The following is an 18,582-nucleotide window of genomic DNA, read 5'->3' on the forward strand; positions in this document are numbered from 1 at the left end:
CAGCAAGCAAATTGTTGCTTATAGTTATTTCCAGACACTTGCAAGTGCCCTGAAATTGGCCTTCTGTTTGCTATAACCTTGTGCTATGCATTTTGTTCTTTCAAGCATGTTGTAAAGATGTTTTGCTTGAGCTTTTGAGGTACATATCCAGGTACTAGTAACATCCTGGTGAGCTTTCCAATGAGTATGTTGCAGTTAACTGACATAGTTTGATTATTTTTGTAGCAAAGATGTCACTTGATGAAATTATGCTTTTTGTCAATGATTTTTACATTTTGTTTTACGTTTTTCATAGATGAAATACAAACAGGCATGTATCAAGGTTTTACGGCAGGCACAATCAGTGAAGCAATTCAATAGCTACGGAAGCTCAGTGTTACACTTGGACAATACATTGTATCTAGTTAATTCTGTGCATGTTAAGTCTCCATATTTATTTTGAATCTCAGTACGTCCTATTCTACCCCATATCCTATGTAGGTTCTCCATGTGGAACAGACCTTTTCCCATTTTTTGGGGCACCCCGGATTTGGCATACTCTTTGTTCTGTAATCATGCACCAGGCCAAATCTTGTTGCCATTCCCTCAAAAGTTGTGGCCTAGATGCCCCCCAGATATAGGATGTTAGACTTTTCATCCTTGGCGTGGTCTCCCTTAAATTTTTGCCTCTGTTCCCCAGGTTATTGATGTGTGCTGGACTCTGATTTTGCTGTTTTTATTACTCTGGCCACTTTACCACTGCTAACCAGTGCTAAAGTGCAAGTGCTCCTGTTTAAAATGTGTATGTAATTGGTTCTCCATGATTTGCATATTTGTTTTACTGTGAAGTCCCTAGTAAAGTGCACCAGAGGTGCCCAGGGCCTTTAAATCAAATGTTTCTAGTGGGCCTGCAGCACTGGTTGTGCCACCCACACAAGTAACCCTGTAATCATGTCTCAGACCTGCCACTGCAGTCTCTGTGTGTGTAAATGTGCACTGTAAATTCGACTTGGCAAGTGTACCCATTTGCCAGGCCTAAACCTTCCCTTTTCTTAAATGTAAGGCACCCCTAAGGTAGGCCCTAGGTAGCCCCAAGGGCAGGGTGCAGTGTATGGTTAAGGTAGGACATATAGTAATGTGTTTCATATGTCCTGACAGTGAAATATTGCTAAATTCGTTTTTCACTGTTGCAAGGCCTGTCCCTCTCATAGGTTAACGTGGGGGCTACCTTTAAATCTGATTAAAGTGTAGATTCCCTTTGGGAGCGGATGGACATGTGGAGTTTGGGGTCTCTGAGCTCACAATTTAAAAAGACATCTTTTAGTAAAGTTGATTTTAAGATTGTGCGTTTGAAAATGCCACTTTTAGAAAGTGAGCATTTTCTTGCTTATACCATTTCTGTGACTCTGCCTGTTTGTGGATTCCCTGTCTGGGTCAGTTTGACAGTTGGGCTGGTTGCACCTCGCACTAGACAGTGACACAAAAGGAGCTGGGATGTAGTCTGCATTTCCTGATGAGCCATCTGTGCTAGGAGGGAGGGGAGAAGTGGTCACTTACACCTGAAAGGGCTGTGCCTGTCCTCACACAATGCAGTCTCCGACCCCCTGGTGAGTGTCTGGGGCCTGGCCTGGGCAAGGCAGGATTTCACATTCAAAACAGACTTTACTTTGAAGTAGGCCTACTTCAAAGGAGAAATTAGGTATAAGAAGGGCACCCAAAACCACAGACTTTAGAAACACTTCTGGAACCAAGAGGAACCTCTGCCTGGAGAAGAGCTGAATAGCTGAGGAAGAAGTGCTGCCCTGCCTGTGACTGTGCTTTGTGGAGCTTTCCTGCAGTGCTGCTTCTGCCAGAGTAAGAGGGCAAAGACTGGACTTTGTGTGCCTTCCATCTTGTGAAGAAATCTCCAAGGGCTTGATTTAGAGCTTGCCTCCTGTTGTTTGAAGTCTCAGGGACAGCAAAGACTTCTCTCTGCCAGCACCTGGTGCCCTATCCAGTCCCTGGGCCCTTGAAATGAAAGCTGGTTAAAATCCAAGGAAATCCACTTCGGACCGATGCCGCTGCTGAATCAGGGGACACCGCCTGCACCCGACGCCATGACCTTCTCTGGAACGCGACGCTCTTCGCAGGCCTGACGCCGCTGCAGCCTCGCTGAAGTTCGCGACTCCGTGGAAGTCGCCGCACCACGTCGTGACCGACGCCGCTCGAAGTGCACGGATTCAACGTTTTGCACAGACGCCGCGATCCTCGACTTCGCGCATCGGCTTTTTTTCACTCTTCACCAAAGGTACTGTACTTGGGGGTCTACGTGACTCCGTGTCCGGCGCCGCTGTTGTCAGCTTGTTGGGAATTACTCCGTCACGACGCCGTGTTAACACCTCATGGAAGCATTTTTTTGTTTCTAAGCTCTATTTTTGAGTTTAATCTTTAAAAATTCATAACTTGACTTGTGTATGTTGGATTTTTGTCGTTTTGGTCTTGGTTTGTTTAGATAAATATTTCCTATTGTTCTAAACTGGTGTTGTGTCATTTTGTAGTGTTTTCATTAAGTTACTGTGTGTGTTGGTACAAGTACTTTACACTTAGCACTCTGAAGTTAAGCCTACTGCTCTGCCAAGCTACCAAGGGGGAAAGCAGGGGTTAGCTGAGGGTGATTCTCTTTTACCCTTACTAGATTGAGGGTCCTTACTTGAACAGGGGGTAACCTGACTGTGAACCAAAGACCCCATTTCTAACATAGGATATGTTTCTTTTTGCCACTGCCAGACCCAGGGATAACCATATTTTGAAGTATCGCATTGACGGTTTTTCACCCCAAATGCCTAATACGCAACATTTGGCTGTGACTGGGATGGTGTATCCTTCTTTCATTGTGTCCCCAACGGTTGTTGAGTAGTTTTGTATGGGGGGACATGTCCAGACCACGTGGAGGAGCATCCTTTCCTCCCCACATCCCCTGAAGCAGTCTGTGTTACGGCATTGTCTCATTGCACATAGAGCTGTCCGGGAGTAGAAGGAGCAATGTAGCAGGTGTGATCAAACCAATCTGAAACTAGATTTTATGGCGGTTTCTCTGGGAGCTCCCAGTGCCTCTCCCCATTCTCCCTCTTGAAATTCCCCAGTGTCCACCTCCCATTAATCCCTGAGGGTTTGTAGGGTGTCTGCGGCTTTGTTGATCAATTTATTTTTAATACGAGAGATAGCTTTGGTACTGAGTCTTTTGAAGAGAATATGACCTTCCAATGGGGAAGACTCCTCCGAAACTGTACCTTTTGGTATATGAGCTGCTATGGCATGTGTCAGTTAAAGATATTTATAGCTTTGCGTGTGCGGAAGTTGGAAGTGGTCAGTCATGTCAACCATGGTCTTGGGGGTGTCCCCTTGCCACATATCTCTTAATTTGGTGAGACCTATCAGCTTCGATTCTTCGAAGCCCTGTAAACTGCCCATTTCTGATAGCAGATCACTGGACGGAAGGGGAGTCATTTCGGTCAGTGGGTTTTTCCACTGAGGAAGACGTTGCCTCTCTCCATACAGATACTACTATCTTGGTGTGTGTGGGAAGCGTCCAAGCTATCTTAGCTTTATGGAGTGCTCCCTTGTAGCCCTCTTTGCCCCATGAGAGTCTATCAATCCTCACAGCTGGTTCCTCTCTGGGAGCGAACACCCAGTCATTGATAATTGTCATTTGTGAAGCCCAGTAGTACGTTTGTATGTCAGGAAGCACTTTGTCTCTTTTGGAGACTCCCCTAGTTAGTTCTAGAGTGCTATGCGAGCAGCACTGATTCTCCAGAGCAATAGCCGTAGAGTGGCCTGTCTTATGGAAAAAATCTTTGGGCACTGGCTGTAGGGTGTTTTGTAAAGTGTAAATCATCCGAGGCAGTGCCAGCATTTTGAACAGTGCCACTCGTCCCAAGAGGAAGAGTGACAGGGTGTTACAAAGTTGTACATCAGCTTCAAATCATTCTAAAATCGGCATCAAATTTCTTTGGTGAAACGCTAGTGAGTCTTTGGTACCATAGACTTCTAAGTATTTGAACACCTCAGTTACTATGGGCATCAGTATTTCTACTCTAAGGGTTGGTGAAGGAGCTGTCACTAGGAATATAAGGGACTTCCTCCAGTTAATGGCGTTTCCCAAGAAGGATCCAAAGATTCAGAGGATATGAATGAGTCATGGAACAGTAGTTGTTGGGTCTGTAGCATATAGCAGAATATTATCTATGTATAAGGATATACGCTCCTCCCAAGGCTCTCCCCAGATGATCCCATGAACGAGCGGGTCTCCCATAATCCATAATGCCAAGGGCTCTAGCACTAGGGCGAACAACAAGGGGAAGTGTAAACACCCATCTCTTGTTCCCCGGTGTAGAGTGAAGGTGCGTGACGTTGCCACATTGACTCCCACCAGGCCTCTGGTTTTTCATATAGAATGTGGATCCACCTCAGAAAGGAGAGGGCAAAGTGCTCTAGCACTACATACATATAGTCCTATTCCAGGGTGTCAAAGGCCCTAGATGCATCTGTGGAGAGTACTGGCATGGATATATTGGTGTCCATAACGAACCAGCCATCAATCCGAATATGCATTGGACGATTATTCCGGTGCTTCTATTAGGCATAAAGCCTCATTGATCGGGATGTATTAACGTGGTTACTACTTGCCTGGGTCTATTTTAGAGGAGTTTAGCCAATACTTTGATTTCTACATTTTAGAGGGATAGAGGTCTATATGACCCACAATGGGTTGGTGCTCTATCCACCTTGTGGATTACTGCAATGGCTGCCTGTCGTCTGTCCTTGGGGAGGATCCCTATGGCTTTGGCATCAGTCCACATTTTAAGCAGGTGGGTGCTATGTTCTACAGTAGGCCTTTATAGAGCTCAGTGGGTAGGCCGTTCGGTCCCATTGCCTTTCCGGCTGAGATGGAACCTATTGCTTGTACCATTTTGCTGGGTGTGAAGTTGCTCTCTAACATTTGTGTATGTTCTGTCGAGAGGGTGGGTGTATTAATGTCTCTGAGAAATTCTCGTATATCCTCTTGGGGAGCAGTGCTCCTAGCTTCATAGAATTTGGAGTAGTAAGTCACAAATTCTTCTGCTACTTCCTCCAAACTCTTCCTGATCTCCCCACTGTCTGTTGTGAGTCAGAGGGCCCGGCTGCTAGTCTGAAACCTTTTCTCAAGCCATGCCAGTAAATTCTCAGCTCCACCCACCCCATAAAGTCTCTGTTGGGTCAGAATATGGAGTTTATGTGCCAATTCTTCGGGTAGATCTTCATATTTACTTTCTTTAAGTCGAAGAGTATGGGTAGCTGTCACGTCTTCCCTCCCGGATAGGTCTTGTTCTAAAGTAAATATCTCCTTTTGTGAGGCATCCATCTTAGCCCTCGCTTCTTTCCTTTCCCTTGCAATTAGTGATTAGGCCTAGCCTCACTGCACTGCTTTGTAGGCCTCCCATAAATCAGCCATTGAGTCTACGGATCCTCATTCTCTCTAAGGTAGTCATCTGTTATCTTCCTTAAGGCTTTAATGATCGTCTCATCTTTTATGTACCATGGATTTATCAGTCTTGGGCCTCTGTTCATCTTGGAGTCTCCTCTCAACTCAATCCACACTGATGAATGGTCGTATATACCTTGGGCAAGGTGTTGCACTGCAACTATTGTGGCTAGTTTTATATGGTGTTTTCCGAACAGGAACCTGTATTGCTTCTCCTCCAGGTGTCGGAAGAATCCTGTATCTTCCAGGCCTAAGGCCTTTACAAATGTCTCAAGTGTGGATGGTCTTTGGTCGTGTGTAGTGGGTGACGTGATCCAGGGTCTCAGACATGACAGCATTGTTCTCTCCCCCCCACAAGCAGAAGTCATGTGGGTATTTCTAATAACTATGTACTGAGGTTGGGGAAGGTAAGCTGTTGATGGGGAGGCAGGATGTTAACTGAACAAACATTGATGGCTAACCCATCCCAAATGCCCGACTGTGCCAAGTATTTCCCCTGTGAGTCTCCACATTGAATTTGGAGTAAATGAAGGTGTGTTTTTAACTAGGATACCTACCCCTGTGAATATGAGGTATAGCCTGCGTGAGCTGTGACTGTGTATCTGTTACAGGACAACGCTTTACAGGTGATTCCCAACAAACTTAAGGCCCAGGCCGTTGAAATTCCAGGACATCACTTTGAGGGTGTGCGGGGAACCTGCTTGAGAGTGCACGTCAGACATAGTGTGGATGATGCAGACAGTTAATGTAGAGAGTAAACTATGTCACTGGATTCTACCCATGACCAAGGTACCTGCCAACAAAACATGCAAACTGTCCCTTGAAACGAAATCCCCCCTCCCTACCGCCCTGCACAGTGACCTTTTAACTGACCACCCTCCCCTAACTAGCGCCTTTCGTCCCCATAAACAATTTGTCATAAGTATCAACTGGGGTGAGGTTAACTTTAATACTCAGCATCCCTGCAGACGCTGCCCACTATTCAGAGAGTATTAGTTACGAACTCCCCAATAAACTTTGAAATCTTACGTCCCTTTAGATGTCATGGTGAGTGTCTCTTGATATTGCTCTGCTCCTCCTATTGACTTGTAGAGCTGGGCATTTGGTGCGGTCGTCAGCAACTCAGGTCTTTTGGTGTCTGTTCTTACTGGATGCTGGGCGCCAACCTTCCAGAAACTCCCATGCCTCTTCTGGAGTTAGGGAGTGCCATGTTTTCCCCTCTTCAATGACTCAAAGTTTAGCTGGAAAGAGCATCATATATTTAAGGTCTCTTGCTCGGAGTTCCTTTTTGACATCCATGAAGCACCACTGTTGTTGCACTTGGAGGGTGGAGTTGGGGTATAGACTGATGGTGGCATTTTCAAATTGTAGAGCTGGTGATTTGCGGGTAGCTTGTAGGATAACGTTGCAATCTCTGTGTGACTTAAAATCCAGGCTATGATTTTGGGGGGGGCACTCTATTTTGGAGATTGGCCTGGCATTCTGTGAGCCCATTTGGCTGAAAAGAGTTTGGAGAGGCCCTGAGATTTCAGGCTATCTAGGATGATATGCTCGAAGAAGAGGTCTACGCTGGGGCCCTCCCCTTTCTCAGGGACCCCAACTAGGCACAGGTGATCCCTTTGTGAAAGCCCTTCTATGTCTTCAAACTTGCCACAGATCCCGTCCCTATCTTTTTGTAGGTAGTCCACCTGTTGGCGAAGAATAGCTCCGGAGTCAGCAAACTCTGTCACTGCTGTCTCTGAGGACTTGGCCCTGTCTCTGAGTGCATTTATGTCGGTTCGCAGCAATGGCAGTTCCACCACAAAAGAGTTGATCTTGGTTTCCAGTGTGAATTTGACCACTTGTATGGCCATCATTATTTCAGTGAGTGTAGGTTGAGGGGCCAGTGTTGCTGCGTTACACACAAGGTCCTCGTCTCTCGCGGGGAAGCTGTTGGTACCACCTATTTATCCATTTCATTGGATTGATGGGGCCTACCTCCACTGTCCCTCACCATGGCAGTTTGTGAGTGGTTGGGGCCTGTTAACAGGGTACTCGTCACCACCACCTGCCAGTGGGTAAGACAAAACGAGCAGCGTCCTAGAAGCACTTACCGTGCTGTCAAGTGTCTCCTCCTGTGGTCTGTTGGTTTTGCACTAATGGGTCGGTCAGTTGTGGTATACAGGGGACGCAGGGAGGTCTTCCTTCTTCTGTGTTGTGTAGCTGTCCTTGGGCTGCTCACTGATGGCTAGTGGTCCAGGTATTTCTACCCGAGGGATGGGGCCTTCATGCTCAGGGCCCTCAATATCAAGTCCGGACTATAGGAGCCGGTATGTGTCGCAGTGGCATGGAAGCACAGTGAAACTCCCCTGCTGTTGTTAGTGTTATTCAGTTGGGTGTCTAAAATGTGCAGGAGTGCATTCCTTCTCTGACCTCAGTCCCAAGAGTTGCGGTTTAAATGGTGAGGAATGGAGTGGTTAAACGCCTCTGGGTGCCTGCCCTTGGGGGCTGCATGAGTGGGCTAATACAGGCTGGAGGATTATCTCCTCACTTCTCCTTGCCCCCTGCAGTCTCCCTTGGTGCCCGCAGGCTTGCGGTATGGGTTTAGGATTTCTGTATGGTGAAAGGGGTCTGTGCCAGGCCACTTTGATATTGCAGCTAAGTGTGTGCGGCATGCAGGTGCTCCTCCGTACTCCCATGTGCTGCCGACATTTTGACTCTGAGCACTTTTTCACTGCTAACCAGTGCTAAAGGGCATGTGCTCTCCCTCACAAAATTGGTATGATTGGCTTATACCTAATTGGCATATTTAATTTACCTATAAGCCCCTTGTAAAGTGGTATCCCTATACCCAGGGCCTGTAAATTAAATGCTACTAGTGGGCCTGCAGCGCTGCTTGCTCCACGCACTGAAGTAGCCTGTCAAACCTATCTCAGGCCTGCTAGCGCAGGGCCTGTGTGCGCAGTTTTCTGCCACAGGGACCTGGCATCTAAATTTACTTGCCAGGCCCAGAACTCCCCTTTTACTACATGTAAGTCACCCCTAAGCTACGCCCTAGCTAGCCCTATGGGCAGTGTGCCATGTATGTAGAAGGCAGGACATGTGCCAGGTTGCATGGCCTGTTCTGGTAGTGACAAACAGCCTAACTTGGTGTACACTGCTGTGAGTGCTGCCTTCTCGTAGGATTGCATTAGAAATGCCCTTCCTTATGTGTAAGGGGTATTGTCTGATTTATGAGGGGTAGCGTAGGCATGTTTGGTATGGTTGTGATAGTGATAAGAAATGCTGCTTACTGGTGTAAGTGTATTTTTTATTGCTATCACAGAAATGCCACTTCTAGAAAGTGTGCATTTATCTGTGCTTATGAGTCTGGTGTTTTGCAGCTTGCCTCCAATCCACGTCTGGGCAGGCTGACAGTTGGGGCTTTATGCATACTTTTCAGACAGCCTGTACACAGGGAGGGTAGAGGTGTCACAGAGGTGCATCTACATATTGTATAGCCTTCCTGGGCTGAGAGAAGGGAGAGGCGGGGCACACCTGCAGTTGTAAAGGCTGTGCCCTGGCCTCGCACAGTAGGGTAGTTTACCCCCCACTGGTGTTTGGAGCCTGTGCTGGAGAAGAGAAAGAGCACTCCCAGAACCAGTTGTATCTGGTTGGAGCCCCCTCTCCTCCCCATTGTAAAACACACTGTAAACCTAGTATAAGTACAGGGGAATTTTCCCCACAATTTAGACATTCTTTGGACATTCTTGGGACTCCAGGAACCTTACCTGGAGCTGGACGCAGGACGCTGTAGAGAGGACTCACCAGGACCACCTTGGACTGCTGCTGCCGTGCTGACCTGTGACCTGCCTGGTCACTAGGAGGAACTGCCCCTGCTTGCACCCCCTTGTTGTGCTGGCCTGCTGCTGGGTTTGCCTGCCCTGTGCCCCATTCTTCCTTTTTCTGTCTCCAGAGGCAGGGTGCTGTGGCCCCTGACCTCTGTAACTCCCTCCAGCACTAGGAGTGCTGCTTTTGTTGCATAGTGCTTTGGGAGCGCTCCTGCGTGACCTTAATGGGCTTTCCAAAGCGCGTCTTGTCTGCTGGATAAATCACCGCCGCCACCCGGGCTGTAGATCGGGTCTCCGTGCTTGGAAAAGTGTTCTTTGAGGCCCCCAAATCACCACCGCAGCCCGGGCGTCCTCTACACACAAAGTGCGAGGATCACGCATCTCCTAGTGCCCCCGGGCACGAGAAAAAGGAAAGCGGAGCGAGCGTGCTCCAATTGGCGCCCCCAGGGCACGCTCCGCTCCTTGGAGCGCCCCCGGGGCACCAGCCGCCTTCTACTCTCCCTGGATCACTGCAGTGGCCCAGGAATCAAAAGGAACACTCGCACACCACATCGGGTGGTTAAGGTTAAGGTAGTAGTTAGTAGAGAGAAATGAGAAATGGCAGAAAGATTTTCAATGTTATGCCACCCACTACCTGAGAGTGTGTGTTAAGGCTGGGCAGACTAAGCACTAAGGTAAAGATTTATTATTTTGTAGCGCTGCGTTGCTCATGAGGGAGAGAGAGCAGCACAGAGTCATATTTATTAAAGTGGCCAACTGCTGCTAACTACCCCTGCAATGGCACACAAACAGACTGTCTAGCACCATTCACAGTCTTTGGACCAGGATGAAAAGCTGTGTTCCTGCTGTGTACCATAGGATTTGTACTGGAAGCATACAATTCCAGTACAAAATCCTATGTTTTGATAAATTCATAAACATTTCCCACTTAGTATGTGTGCTAAAATCATTTTTCCATGTTAGTGTCTAATTCAAGGAGGCATTTGTATGCAACAGGCAGCCTGGCTATATTAGAAAATAAAACTTTGAACTACAAGCTATGACTGTTTGCACTAATCTGCCCCAGTTATACCGAAGTAACTGGGCTTGTTGCTACAAAGTGGCTCAAAGCAGTCAGAGCTCTATTGGTGCTGAGAAAAGGACACACTCCAGCCTCAGGCCCTTTCACGTTGAAAACGACATACCCTTGAAAGAGTTTGTACTGCTGGGCACCACTTTACTTGACTCTGACTGAGTCTAAACCTTAGCCAATGTGGCCCTGAGTTTCTGCTGAGCCAACTTGATTGTCAAATTAAAGAAAAATGCTGAACTTTATGTTCAGTGTTTTTTCTGGAATTTCAAATTTGCTCACTGAACCACTGGATTCAAGCTAACCTGGCTGATGAGGGGTGATGCCCTGAAACCAGTTCCGGGATCCTTGTTTCCGGTCAAAGGAGGACCTGGCCTGGCAGTTCGGGCTGGACTGTTCCCGTGGGAAGCAAGGACAAGACTGATTTGCTTATGGCTGGGTCCAAACTGGAGTGGCATGGAGGACAAATGAACAGTGGCTTAAACCCTGATTTGTGACTGGGGTGAGTGTTTGAAATGTTTCAGCACTCTGTCCATCATCCTTTTGTTGTGGAATTTCGAATGTCTCATTCACTTTACCAGGGGCTACTTGGAGGTAGGGGCCCTTTGCAATCTCCCACTTTCCCCATGTCTTAAAATTTAATTAGCACCTATTGCTCCAGACATAGGGCAGAACAGTTCTCCACTGTTAAAACTTCCTGTCTGGGAGCAACCAGCAGGTGAAACCATTGTTGATAGACACACACCGACATACACCTACATTTCTGCCTCTCAAGGCTGGTTCCGCCTATTTTGTTTGTATTGGTTGCTAAGCTAGAGTGAACAGAATTTCTGTGCCTACTGGGAGAGTCCCTTTCCTTCATCAACCGCTCTAACAAATTTAATAAAATCCAATATTTCCCGGATTTCACCGAGAGAGCATGGAATGCGGAAGGAGGCAAGGTTTTGTGTGTTTGAATTGGACTACAATTTTATTTCAGCGAGCACACAGATTGACAGTGCTCATCTGGGTATAGTTACTGAAAAGGCAAGGACGTAAATAAAATGCAATTTTTAAAGCCAGTTTTACACCTATTAATTCATTTGCTTTCTTATAACAGCTGCTAACTATCCCTGTTTGGAAAACATAAAAAGCACCTCTAACCGTTTTCAGTTGATCCTCTCTGAAAACCGGGACATGAGATAAATTTCCCAAAATCTGCTGTGATAGCTGGTGAAAAGCCAGGACCGTCCAGACAAATCTCCGGCCACCTGGTCATCTTATCTCACCTCCCTTTATTTTGTGTGTTTTCAAAGCATAGTCAAATAGTCATGCAGTCCCACTTACATGTTGCCAAATGTTAGTCCTTCTTCTATGTTTGTTGAATGTCCCTTATTTTGGTTTTAAACATCTGATCACCGTATGATAAATGCAACGCTTCTTTACTTTCTATTAACTCTTAGCTGTACAAACTATACTGAGATCATCATCTGTTTTATTTTCTGAAAATGGAAATCCAGTTGAAATAAAAAGCATCCCGAAGGTGTTTGTGTTCAAACCGTTCTCATACGATCATAAAAATAACATGAAATCGCAAAGCCAGTAGGCCTGGCTCAGATTTGGATCCTGACTATAAAGTAAAAAGGTCTGCTGCTGAGGAAAAAAAAACGAAAAAAACGATTGCTTTATGTAAACAGTGCAGCTGTGAGATAAAGACCTTAAAATGTCATGATACGTTGTACTTTAGAGGTATCAACTAGTCCATAAGAGAGGAATGAAAGACGAAATTGCATGAGTGGACCGGAGGGCGGACCCAAAGGTCAGTTATGTACATTTAATTGCAAGGAGAATAATATCTTTTAGAGAGCGTTGCGATGTCAAGTCAGGCCTGAAAATATTACACTGAAAGATGGTGTCTTTGCGTTACCTGTATTCCCCAAAACCCTTTATCCTCTTTCCACTGATAACTTGTTGTTCAAAAAATCCTGTTTCACGCCCCAGTATGCCTCAAATGTCATTGTTATGTGTTGGGCGCAGTTGCCAGTATGTTGTTACTTGTTTGATGAAAACGTTCACACCTATAATGAGTTGATGTTTAAACTGACCACTTCCTCCATCACTTTGTGCTTTACAGGCAGTACGAGACGGTGGTACCCGTGGAAGATTCTGTTGTCACCGAGGTAACCACCACTCTGCAGGAATGGTCCTTCCTATGGAAGCAGCTGTATGTGGTGAGTACCCAGTCAGCCATACTGGTAGGAACATTACTGATCTTTTTTAAATAGACCTTATAGCACACTGTTAGTTTTGGGGATGTTTTATATTTTCTTTCACTTTAGTTGATTTATTCGAAGTGTTTCGAGTAGCCTTACATTTGATGTTTTTTTAAACTAAAAAATGATGACGACCACACTTTAATAAAAGATAGTTACCCACTTTGCACGATAGTAAACGCTAATGACGTGAAAATCACGTATTTGAATCAGTAATTCGCTGAAGCAGCAATGTAGTTGCTGAATGAATGAGTGCCCGGCGGGGAGCTGAACTAAAAGGAGCGCATTGATGACACTAGGCTTGGGGTGAGCAGATGAAACAGAGCATATATAAGGAGATCTGAGTTTTGAGAAGCCTCAAGAGCAGCAGGTTGTTGAAAAGTACACGCGCAACTAAACAAATTGATGAAGGAAGGAGTGAATTGCTCATATAAAATGCTGATTACAAATACATTTGTTGATTGCTAGAAATGAGTGTCACTGAATGCATTTCAAATTTAATTGATTTGTGATTGCACTGATTCCTAGAAAACTAGGTTTGTACGAGAGATGTTGCAAACAGATGTTAACCCCCAGTTTACAGACTTTGAGAGCTGTATTCCATTTCACCGGAGCTGCAGAGAGATGTACTTTGCAGCCCTACAGCTCACTATTTTGATCTCTCCCTGCCTGACAGAGAAATCTGTACCTTCAGAGTAGTCACTGCCAAGGCGGCTCCCCTAAAGGCACTGAAGCTTTGTTGTGCGGGTGCCACGTATAGTGCAATCACATAGCAAAGTTTTTGTTTTTCAAAAATCTCCAAAATGGGGTGTGGGCGTGTTCTCCCTGCATGTGAGGGTCATTTATTTGTTTTCCTGTTATGGACAGCTAGACTTTCTCTGCTGGCCCTAAAGAGGGAAAACATACATCATAATGTATGTATGTATCATAATACGGTGGGCAGTATAAGGTAATTTGACCATTAGCCCAATATCAATCGGTCATTGGTTCGATGTTTTCCACCGACAAAGCCAGCAGATGCTTCACTGATGGAAACTTGATGGTTGACCCGAATCTCAATAGAGCTTGCTAGCCTTGGGTTAGGTGGGAAAGGTACTTTGGAACTTGTTTGTGGCAAAGGACTCTGTCCACTAAACTCTAAATAAGGCCGTTGGAGTTTCTTTTTATCAAAATGGCTTCAGTTCTGTGTAAAAGTTTTGTGACACTGTTTGTTCCGATAGAGGGAAGTGCTCTAAAGGTAACGACAAACCATAATCACAGACTTCTTCATTTGCATGCACTGGGATGTTTTATAGGAATTATGTGGCTGATACAGAATATACTTTTGAATTGCTGTGGTTAGTGGCTCTACCATGAGAATATGTTTTATGATAGATTGCTTACTACATAATATTGTGATATGCCCCCAAATTTAGAGCCCACGAGGAACTGACAAAAGAAAAGGAAGCGTTGACAATCTTTTTGAAGTTGCATAGTGTGTAAAGAATTAATCTCTCAGCCGAAATAGTTCAGTAAATGAAGCCTATGTGTTTTTTAGCACAGGTTTGTTTTATCTCATTTAAAGCATTATTACTGTGTGCACTAGTGTTAGAGTTGCATTGATTTAGAAAATGCACTTGAATTGTTTGATGTAATTGTTTTCTATGATTTTGTGTGATAATGCAGTTTTTTTGCATAGGCTGACCTTGTGATGTCACGCAATAGAGATACCATCAGTTGGCACTATGGCATGTGTGGAATGGCCGTTTTCGAATTTGCCTACATTTCATTAGTATTATGGTAAATGTCAAGTTTATGCAGAACATACCTTTGTTTTCTTGCTTTTTGTATGACCATAATCCTAAATTTTGACAGAAAATGTTGGATTTCCATTTAAATATTCAGGCCCAATTTACAGAGCCTTTTGGTCCTGTAAATCTAATTTACTCTCTCAAAAGGGTCTATTTACAAGTCTAGGGTTTTTTCAAAAGGTGACCTTGCACGCTGAAACTTTTACTAACAGGCAATTGTACCCGATGATGGAGTAACATTGCATGTGGAGTAAAGTGCAGACGGGGTGAGCATTTCAGGATAACATTTCCCTTGAAAGTTTGAGAACAACCACAAACTCAAGTATTTGGGATTATTCAGCTAAAAAGAGGACCTAGTGAGCTGATCAATCACTACAATCAGATGTGTTTTCGGAAAATCACGTTTATATTACAGAAAGGCAGACTCGTCTTGCCAGGCTAATACGTGGGGTACCATAAAATTAGAAGGAGCTAACATTTACTATTTAGAGCATTTAGAAATGGCAGATGTGCTCTATATTGCGTTATGCATATTTATTTATTGAAAGTATTTGTATACTGTGACCTAGCCCTAGCCACAAGCTCATTGGTGTGCTTCCCATATAACATGTGCAGTACGTACAAATATGTTATGAGGTGAGTTGGCGAAGTAAGGCGGAGGAAAAGACAGAGTTAGATTCCGAACAGATGTGATTTAAAGTTTTTCTGGTAAATTTGTGGTGAGTTAATTTACGGTAAGTCTTAGTTGTTCTAGAAGAGAGGAAGAGATTTCTCCACAAGGGAATAATATTTTTACGATGGAGAAAAAAAACAAATGTGTAGTCGCGCAAAGGGATAGCATTCCACCATGTGCATTGGTACATCATCGCTTCCAGCATTTACAGTACAAAATATCTGGAAATGATCCTATTTCCAGATTCTCCGTTTTCATCTAAAGAAGGTCTCCACATGATCCCTGGCCTTCAAAGTTGTCTTTCTTTTTAAGCACCTTATGTTTCAGGAACATTCTTCCTTCCTGTAGGTGTAGTCTTGGAATATCGAATCCCGAATATTAATGGAACAGAATATTGTTACAGCAATATCCAGGGACTAAATATTGAAATGCAAGTTTCCATACATTTTCTATAACTATCTCCACACAAACACGCACACACATACACTTATATATATATATATATATATAGATATACTCCAAGGTATCAAGGTACATATATGTGCAGTTAAGAATAGTAAATCCTTACCTCCCCCTGTGCTCTTACCTTTACATATTTTGTCCAAGAATATTGTTGTAATGATATGCTGTCCCATCAGTATTCCTGGTTCGATATTCCCAACCACAATCCTCCCTGTAGAGTTAAGACGGTGCAATTTACTCCAGTCATTTTGTAAGTGATTGGATGTCCTATTCTCCTGAACATCCCTCCTGTTTGGTATGATCTGATAAGCTGAACAGAAAACAGTGAAGATTGGGTCTGTCATGTACGCTTTATAAATGTTATAACTCAGTCAGGCGTGATTTTACAGCATATTGTTTTTGAAAGAAGTCTTGCTTACGCTGTCCTCAGAAGAATTTCTTGTTGTACTTCTTTAGTTGGATTTGTTTGTTAAGTCAAATCAATGAGAGTGGTTTGGTGGGGGTCAACGAGGGGATTTTACAATTACGGTACTCTTCACATCTGCACCAATAAACCCACAGAAGTCTCTATCGGAGTTAACTAAATATTCCTAAATTTACTTTTTAGGTAACTTTTCTTGAGGACTGGTTAAGAGGAGAAATTGACGATCCATTAAAATATTAAGAAGTATTTTTTTCATTGGTGTTGTTAAATTAAATATAGGTAGCTGCTCCATTACATACTCATTTTTTTCAAGTACTGAGATAACACGAGATGCTAATCAACTAACATAGACTGCAACAAATTACTTATTAGAATTCAGGAAAAAAATATGTTCTTATGTAGAAGTCATGTTGGGTATAATTAGGCTGATCATTTCATGATTCACATTTTTGTTAAATACAACGGGTAAGCAACACATGCAAAATAAGAAAAATTTGCAAATGTTGAAATTATGGCTGCAACATTTTACATAGGAGGTGTTAAAATCTTATTTCTTAGAGTACGCAGCCCCACTATTATCAAAGGGAGCTGAGGATAAACGTACAAAGAGTTTTTGAGGTTGCAAACGCTCCAATTCACAAACTCGGCCACTTGTGATTGTAAAAAGGCTTTTTGTGATGTACAAAAAACTACTTGTGATCTGGTAACATAGTACTAAATCACAATTTGGGTTGCCAACCAAACACTGATCTGGTATTTGGAAGGGGCGTGTTTAGGGCATCTCTTCCAAATACCAGACTAAAATAATATGTATTAATGTTTTGCGACTGAAATCCAGTCGCAAAACATGAATAGTTTGCCAACTGCAAACATGTAGTGGTAAGCTATTCGCAAATAGGAAGGAGACCCTTTGGTCCCCTTTCCTTTTGTAAATAAAAAAAAAATACAATTTGTTTAAGAGGAGGCAGTGGCCCACTGGAAATTGCCTCATCTACAAATAAACCAAAAAACCTTTCCTTTTTAAATGCATCCTGTTTTCGTTTTAGGAAAATGGCCTGCATTTAAAAAAAAATAGACGATTGCATTATTTAAAAGCAAATAAACACATTAGGTCTATGGTCTACTGACCACCATCCTTGTGATGGCTGCAATTACTAGTAGGTCATAAATTATGACTTTATTAATATTTATTAGGTAGGTCGATTAGCGACCCATTAGGAATCAGTATTTTATGAACCAACCTAACAATACACTGGTCGGTTCACAAAATAGCTCACTGATCACAGAAATGCTGGTTGCAAATTGTTTCCAGTATTTTGCAACCCATGCTTTATATATCTGTCCGAGAGATATGGAGGTCGGCAATAAATTCTGCTTCGCCTGTGGAGTTTGCAGAGTTAAATGCAGAGTTCTGACCAAATGTTTTCAACTGCCACATGGCGGAATTTTTTTCTTTCTCATGTGCGTCTCATCAATGGCAAGGTGGCAAGTGCGAGTGAGAATTGATGTCCTCTATCGTGACTTTCAGGCGGTAGGAGGGCATCTGTCAATATTTTCCCAACGCAGGTGGGCACCGGTGGTCGCATCTGTTCATGTTGAGAAAGATGCCACTCGAGTAGAAAGTCTACTCAAGCGGCAGAAAAAAACAATTCAAGCAGCAGCAATCTCTGGCACGCCAGGTGGTGCCATTCAGTCTGATTTCTGCCCACCCGTGGAACTCTGCAGAATATCGCACAGCTTATATGTAACTCAATGGAATTCTGCTGGGTGAACTCAGCGATTTCCACCCACCCCTACTTAGGTATTTCTGCTGGTACCAGTGTGGTTTACCTATGTATATGAAACCAGTAGAAGATTTGGCATCACCATGCACCAATATGCAGATGATGACTGATCTAATGATGTGCAGTGTTTCACCTATGGTAAGGCTAAGAGATTACATACCAGAAATACAATTTGGGCATCAGTGGTGAAGCCTAACTCCTCCAAATTGAGTGAGTACCTTTTTCCACAGAAGCAGTTTCTTCTTCATGGGATTGAGGCATCTATCTGAGACATATGAAATCCAAATATTGTCCTCTCATGAATTTACAAAATTGACACTGCACCTGACTGAACAATGAGTGCTCCTTCTAATCAATCTAACTCATTTAAACATGTTGTTCAGAGCTATAATCTTCATTGCGGAAAGTAATTCAAGGATGGAATTACATTAATCAGCATAGGCATTTTGAGTGATTGCCCACATGGGGAGTGAAACATTCTAATAAATTTTTTTCAGATAAACTAATAATCTATAGATGGTTGAAGAGCATAAGAAAAACTCAACAAGCCAAGTAGAATCATGAGGTATCTAATACCTATTTATGGATATAGTATACAAGTTGCATTATAGAAACCAATTTGCTAAATTGTAGATAGCCAGAACATATAGCATAGCATAGTGAGGCATATTTCAGCATATAGCTCACATTTTAATACCTGGGTAACATACATAATAAAAATGGGTATGCCAGAGTTTTGTTGGATATGTATCTGGACAGCACAACATTGTGTGCATTTAGATTCCTTCATGAATGTGTCCTTACAGATTTCAAGTTGTATCACATGCAAGAATGTCAGAA

The 18,582-nt window shown here is 43.7% G+C and overlaps 1 protein-coding gene across 1 annotated transcript in view; it reads left to right on the forward strand.

Annotated features, from left to right (window-relative positions):
* The window catches only part of DOCK3 (dedicator of cytokinesis 3), a 1,331,886-nt gene that overhangs the window by 601,165 nt on the left and 712,139 nt on the right, over nt 1–18,582 (forward strand). Inside the window, exon 5 of the mRNA XM_069206772.1 lies at nt 12,471–12,567. Within this exon, the coding sequence (XP_069062873.1) occupies nt 12,471–12,567 (97 nt within the window). The remainder of the gene's footprint in view (nt 1–12,470; nt 12,568–18,582) is intronic.

The sequence above is a fragment of the Pleurodeles waltl genome, chromosome 9, assembly GCF_031143425.1.
Source record: "Pleurodeles waltl isolate 20211129_DDA chromosome 9, aPleWal1.hap1.20221129, whole genome shotgun sequence".
Taxonomy (NCBI): domain Eukaryota; kingdom Metazoa; phylum Chordata; class Amphibia; order Caudata; family Salamandridae; genus Pleurodeles; species Pleurodeles waltl.